The 6845-nt window shown below is 59.9% G+C and overlaps 1 protein-coding gene across 1 annotated transcript; it reads right to left on the bottom strand.

The window, feature by feature from the left end:
• Positions 1–1622: 1622 nt before the first annotated feature.
• SLC8B1 (solute carrier family 8 member B1) lies at positions 1623–6593 on the bottom strand (the record flags this gene model as incomplete). The annotated part of the gene is made up of 14 exons (XM_026859913.1): positions 1623–2662; positions 2749–2813; positions 3353–3433; positions 3518–3671; positions 3871–3992; positions 4388–4529; positions 4718–4848; positions 5070–5126; positions 5214–5321; positions 5404–5571; positions 5695–5800; positions 5997–6054; positions 6154–6206; positions 6309–6593. Coding segments are annotated over 14 exons (1728 nt in total), but the record flags the coding sequence as incomplete, so codon positions are not given.
• Between the last annotated feature and the right edge of the window lie 252 nt (positions 6594–6845).

Raw genomic sequence — 6845 nt, 5'->3', positions numbered from 1 at the left:
GGGGGGGGGGGGGGAAATGTGGCTGTGTGTGAACTCACATTATCCTACAGCCTATTTCTCCTTGCAGAGCTGCCAATGAGGTTTTTTTGGGGGTGTTTTCTGGGTGTGAATGGAGCTGCAGCTTTAAGCTGTATTGAGGGGGGCACCAACCTGCTTAAATACAATTACAGGGCTCTTGTGTCAAGAGATGGGAATGCTTGAACTGGGGTTCTGGGCTCAGGTGCTGCCTCCATGGTTTTGTGCTGAGGTGTTGATCTGCCCCCGTGTACACACTGTATTAATTATTTTTGTAAACCAAGGAAGGTTGCAGAAGTTTACTTCTTCCATACGACTTTGGAAGGAAACAGAGTTTGAGTACGGGGCATCCCCTTGTATTTATCCTCCTCTCCCCCACCTGACACACAGACTAACGACAGAGACAATCATTTTGTAGGGAGCAAGGGAGGAAGTGCTGCAGGATTTTGTATGCTGGCGTTTTGTTTATAAAATGATTTTATGGACATGTCTGTAAAATGTTCTCTAGATTTTTTCAAGCACACTAATAAAAAGCATCCTCAGCTTTGTAAAGGCAGCGGCTTCCTTTCCTCCTTCCTGTGTTATTCCAGAAGTGGGGCTTGGCCATGGCTGAAGCATTTCCACAGTGTTTGAAGAGGAGCAGTGCCTGCCCTCCCTCTCCAGTGGCAACTGCTTGCGTGGACATATTTTGCACATGTGCCCTGCCGACCTGCTCCCAGTTCGTGCTCCTGGCCATTGTGAAGGCCAGCTTCCCTCTGCCCTTCTGCCCTGCCAATTTTTTTCCTAAACGTTAAAATTATGCTTTCAAGCTTAACATTTTTTAAAGCTACCCCAATGCAATATTTAAGGTTAGAAGGGGGTTTTTAACCCTGTACCTCCGTACTGGTCCGTTGGCTGCGGTTTGGGTTACTTTACCCTGCTGTGTGTAAGGAAGTGGGGTTTGTCTCCCTGGCTAATTCCAGCAGCTGCTGGTAACTTGTGAGCAGGTTCAGGGCAGAGCCAATAGCTGCAAGTGCAGGCAGCGGTTTGGTTTTTATTGAAAGCCTGTATCTGGTTAGAAAAAGGAGAAATGATCCAGGCGCAGGAGGCTGCTGGCAGGGAGCAGGAACCAGGTCCGGTGGGTGTGCTTCTTGCAAAACAGCCCCTCTCTCCCCGCAGAGCAGCAGTCGGTTGTCCCTCGGTAACGGCAGTTTGCTTCCTAACCTGCGGGCCCCCGCCAGGCACCAGAAGCACCAGCCCACCCTCTCCCCTGCCCCTGGCACCGTGGGCAGCCCCACCAGTGTCCCCATACCCGTGGGGAATGCCCCTCGCAGCCCGCGCCCTGACGCTGCACTTCCCAACCGTGCAACTAAATGGCCGAGTCAGGCGCATGTGACCGCTGTTGAGACATCAGCTGCTGGAAACCACTTCCCCGAGCCGCTGGGGACAACGGCCCTGCGTGGCTGTGGCCGAGGCTGTCACCCCCTGGCCCCTCCACTGCTGCTGGCTCAGCTCTGGGTGTTCCTGTCCCCCTCCAGAGGCACTGTGCTGGGTAACTTGTGTTACGTTAGCAGAGAGCAGGAGAAAACACCCTCACAGCAAACAACACAAGTCCAGAGGGGGGTTGTGGTGTGTTTTTTATTGCTTTTTTTTTTTTACAGTGCCTAAACCTAGTCTTGCCAGAGGTTAACACTGTGTGTGGAAACCTCCGCTTTCCTACACCTCTGTCCACTCTAAAGAGGAGGAAAAAAGTAGGATGTGAATGTCAGGTTGAAAAACATAGCTTAAAAAAGCAGGGGAAACCAGCCTCCCTTGGTTTGTTTTTGGTTTGTTTGTTTTTCTTTTTTCCCTCCAGCTTTGCTTGCGTTAACACCAAGCACTGCTCTGGAGCGTTATCTCACCTTCACCCCATCTCGCTTTGCCTCGGCTGCTATCTCAAACCTGCGGGTGAACACGTCACAGCCTTTGCAATGGCAAACTTCTGCTCAGACCTTCACAGGGTTACCCCGTGTAGCACAACTGCCCTGGCCCAGAGCAGCCCGGATGGAGACTGGGAGGGGAAAGTAAAGTGGTTGAAGAGGTAAAAACCTCTCCTGTTGTGACCCTGGGCTGGAGCTGCCCTCTCCTCTCCTCCTAGGACCAGGGAAAGGCAAGGTCTTAACCTCACTCCTGCTCAGAGCCACCTTGACTTAAGATTAAACGGAGCGAGGAGAGGATGTAGCTAATGCCTAACAGCTCCTTTTCCTTTCCCAAAGCACAAACAACCAACTCCCACCTCCAGAAAGCAAAGGCCGAGGGCTGGGCTGGCACGTGATACCTCCAGCATGTGGTGGCAGCAGCACGGCTGGGATCAAGGTGCCCTTGTCCCCCTGGCAGGGACAGGGAGAGGGGACAGCGAGGCCCTGATCCGGCCGGGAGGCAGAGCGGGAGCCAGGGCTGGATGTGCATCTCCTGCCAGCGGTGGGACCAGTCAGCCAGCGGAGAGATGGATCACCCTGAACTCAGTCAGCAGGGCCACGCAGACAAAGGCCAGGTAGTAGAGGATGAGGCAGATGCCGTACGCCTTGCCCAGCTGGAAGCACTGCGCTGTCACTGACACGAAGGAGAAGACCAAGCTCAGCCCCAGGGCCCCGGCCAGGATCCAGACCAGGAGGCTGTCAGGCTCCAGCTGCCGGAGAGAGGGGGAGTGATGTGGGTGACACTGGGGTCCTGCTGCCAGCCTGACCTGTGTCACTGCGGCCAGGGCAGCCTTACCTTCACCACCAGCTGGCTGCTGGTCATCTGCAGCAGGCAGCCGAGTCCCACACCGACCAGGATATCTGGGGCATGTTCAGGATGGAGACAGAATGCAGAGGACCTCGGGGGGGCAGTGGAGGCAGCCATGTCCCTCCCGCCCCGGGGAGGGGGACAGCACTGGCCCTCCCACCTAGCCCAAAGCTTGGCTGTCTGTGGCAAATACAGCCTGGAACACTCGAGGAGAGGCTTCAGCCAGGCCTGGAGATCACCTCCCAGAGGGTGACACAGCCCCTTCCCCTCCTTCCTTCTGGCAGATCCCAAATCTGCCAGACTCCAGCCCAAACCCTCACTCCCCTGGGGCTGGGACAGGAGTGGGGATGGGGAGATGCTGCTGGCTCCATCCCTGCAGCTCCTGCAGTTCACAAATACCACACCAGCCCCCCCTCACTGCGCAGGCACCAGAGAGGCTGCCAGCATACTGGGGACTCAGGTGTGGATCCTGCCTGGCTCCCTCCCGAGGGTCCCCCAGCAGCAGGGGCTCTCCCTGGGCTGCAGGCAGGGAAACTGAGGCAGCCCCTGCCCCAGGGACCACAACCACATCCCCCTGGCACCCAAAGGATACTGAAGATGATGCCCCCGAAGCAGGCGGAGAAGGCCATGCGGGGATAGCCGTGCCGAGCCATGGTGAGGTCGGAGAAGGTGTCTGCAGAGAGAGCAGGGGAGGCTTTGGGGGATGCCAGGAGGATGGGGCACCCAGGCTGGCGCTGGGGTGCAGCAGGGCCCTTACCGCCGATGCTGTTGCCCCAGGCCAGCAGAGTCAAGCCCAGCACAGTGTTGCTCAGCTGGAAGATGACTCCCAGGGTCCGGAGGATGTTCACCAGCTCCGTGGCCGCAGCATTGATCCACATGGCGCTGGCCAAAAACCCAAGGAAGGCAAATACCTGCCAGGCAGAGGAGTAAGCTGGTCCGTGTGTGTCCCACAGGACCCTGCAACACCTCTGGCCAGCTGTGTCTCTTCTGGGGACACTGGGGACCGTGAAAGAGGCCCCAACTCCTGCTCTGCCCCCCAGGACACTCAGCCCAGTCCAGAGCAGGTTGGGCTGGTCCCCAAGGGGTGTCCAGGGCTGGGGGACACCTTACACAGTGGTACTTGGGTGGCTCCTCGTTGCTTGTGGTGATGAAGATGATGATGGCCAGGATAGAGCCAACCAGTGTGACCAGTCCCCAGACTGGAAAGACACCCTGGATCTGGTACAGCCCATCTGCATGTGGTAGAGAGAGGGGGCATCAGAGCAGCCCTGCAGGCACCCCACAGGCTGGGGAAGGATCCAACCAGGCTCGTGATATGAGGTAAAGCCTTGTCCCCTAGAGCCACCTCTACCCTAGGGCCTCATGGGGATGCTCCCCTCCGTGCCTCAGTTTCTCCAGGCAAGTCAGATCCCATTTTTCCCCCAGAACCTGGATGCTGGGGGGCCCAAACCCCCACCCCTGGGAGGAGGACAGACCCATCCAGTGCAAACCAGGCCCCCCTGCCTAGGTCTTTGCTGGCCCGTCTCCCCTCCCCAGATGCGGTGCCAGCTCCAAAGGGCTCCTGTAGTCCCCAGGGCTTTGGTGGCCATCGTGGTCCTGTCCCCTCCTGGGTGTCCAGGGCTCTTACAGGCACCCGACTTCAGGGTGAGGATGCAGAGCAGGGGGCTGGTGAGGACGTGCAGGCAGTTGAGGGGTCTCTTCCAGTTCAGGTCATCCTTGTCGGGGTCCACGACGGGAACAGTGAGCAGCAGCACCATCTCTACGGGCACCTGGGAGAAGCAGCCATGAGCAGGAATGGGGGACCCCCAAGAGGGCACACCCCAGGAGGTGCCCCATGTATATGCCCTTGTCCCACTGTCCCCATTGCAAAGCCCAGGGGTGACACAGCCCCAGGGGCCAGCAGGGAGGGGGACACCCCGTGTGTGGGCTCCTCCCAGCTCCAGCCCCCTGTACTTACCTTGAGAACCTTGAAGAGCCGCCAGTACCAGGGCTTCCTCCTCCACTTGAGGTAGTCCAAGGGGCTGAGGGCGGCCCTGAGGATGTGCAGGGAGGTCTCCCGGGAGGGGAGCAGGGGCCGATACTCCTCACCTGTGAGGGGCCACGGTGGCTGAACGGGGCAAGGGGGGTCCCCAGGACGGCCCTCGGCCCTTCCAGCATGGGCCCCAGGGATACCCCCCTGCCCAGGGTAGCATCGCCACAGCACCCCCATGGGCTCAGTCACACATGCACCAGCCTGGGGGTCCCTGGGACCCCTGACCACCACTAAGGACAGAGCAGAGCCAGCCCTGAGCCCACCAGGAGTGACATACCGTAGTCCCCGCTGTTTGTGCCTGAGGACTCCTGCTCTTCAGCATCCGTCGGCATCTCTGGAGGGAAGAGGAGAGAAGGGGGGAACAGTGGAGGGGGAACCCAGCACACCGGGGGTCCCGTCGGCACAACAGGACAGCCCTTACCTGGCTCCCAGTGTCCAGGGGGTGGCAGTCCTTCCCCCCGCTGCCGCCGGTGAATCCAGGTGCAGAGCACCACGGTGAAGACATAGAAGACATAGAGCCCCAGGTAACCTGGGATGGGGGGAGCAGTGGGGGGTTACAACACCCCCAGGCTGCTCCCACTGCCCAGCCCCAGCCCCCCTGTGACGCTCACCCAGAGCCTCTCCCAGCGTGATCCTGCCGAAGTAGAGGACCACGAAGGTGAGGAAGACGGCCACCATGTAAAAGATGACATCCCTGAGGAAAGGTCTGGAGGCGGCCGTGAAGGGCTTGACCAAGGCAATGCCCCCGGCCACCACCGTGGTCACAAACACGCCGGCACCTGCCAATGCATCAGATCCCTCTCAGGGGGGGAACATCCCACCACCCCACAATGTTCCCCTCACTCATCACTCCCCTGAGCCAGCAGCCCCCGGGGAGGAGTTGGCGGTGGGGATCTCCTTACCAAAGATGGCCCCGATGGCCAGCCCCGCCGTCCGGGGGTTGGAGAAGGCCACCACGGCGCTGAAGACATCCGGCGCCCCATTGCCAAAGGCCAGGAAGGTGACACCATGGAGAGGGGACGTCAAGGAAAAGACCTGATGGCCTCCTCCCTGTGGGGACACCCCTTCCCAGCGCCAGCACACAACCACTCATCCCGCTGCCACCTCCAGCTAATGCTCTGAATCGGTTTCCCTGACACTGTGCTGAGGGGGCGCAAAGTGACCCCCTACCCGGCTGAGGTCCCTCGTGACCCACCAAGGATACTGCCACGTTGTGAGACAGCTTCAGGTTGGTGGAGATGGCCGATAAGTTGGGGCAGAAGCTGGAAGGGCAGAGAAGAAGATGCAGAGGGGTAAAAGGGCTGCTCCAGGACCACGGGGTTCCCCCCAGGTACCGTCCCCTCCTCAGCAGGGCTACTCACAACTTCTCTGCCGTCACGCTGAGGATAATGAAGAGGTACAGAAGCCAGAGCGCCTGCGGGGTCAGGGATGGCAGAGCGAGGGGTCAGTGGGTTCCCCACCCAGCACCCCAAAGCAGAACAGCCCCCAGCAGCATCGCCCCCGCTCCTGTCCTTACGTAGAGGGTGACGGCCAAGGGTAGCAGCCGGGGGGGGAAGACACAGAAGACCCCCTCGAGGTAGTCGAGGAAGCCACCCTCCAGCTGGCAGTCAGGGTTGCTCCGGACGAAGCGGCACCACTCGGAGCTGTTGTGTTTCCGCACCTCCCAGCACTGCGGGGAAGAGCGTGGGGTGCTCGGCCGAGCACTCCAAGTCCTGTCCCCACCCCGAGCACCCAGCACCCTCCATCGGGCACCCCGCGGGTGCTGCTGCCCCTCTGCTGGGTGGAGTTCAGCAAGTCGCTGTCATCCCTGCCTCAGTTTCCCCATCTGTGCTACATGGGCGTGGGTCAAGGGCTGTGCCAGGGCCAGCGGGGGTGGAAGCCCTTGTCCCCACCCCTGTCCCCTGTCCCCCACCCAACCCTGGCCATGGGAAGGTGCCAGCCTGGCAAGCAGCGAGGTTTTCAGAGGAAATCCTGGTGAGATACCAGCAGCGATAGTGGGGGCAGGGCAAGCAGGGACGGGACTGGACCCCCACCTCCCTCCCGCCGCCCCCCA

Source organism: Athene cunicularia (assembly GCF_003259725.1).
Source record: "Athene cunicularia isolate RWA chromosome 15 unlocalized genomic scaffold, athCun1 chr15_part1, whole genome shotgun sequence".
Classification (NCBI taxonomy): Eukaryota; Metazoa; Chordata; class Aves; order Strigiformes; family Strigidae; genus Athene; species Athene cunicularia.
This window is presented reverse-complemented; position numbering and strand designations above follow the sequence as displayed.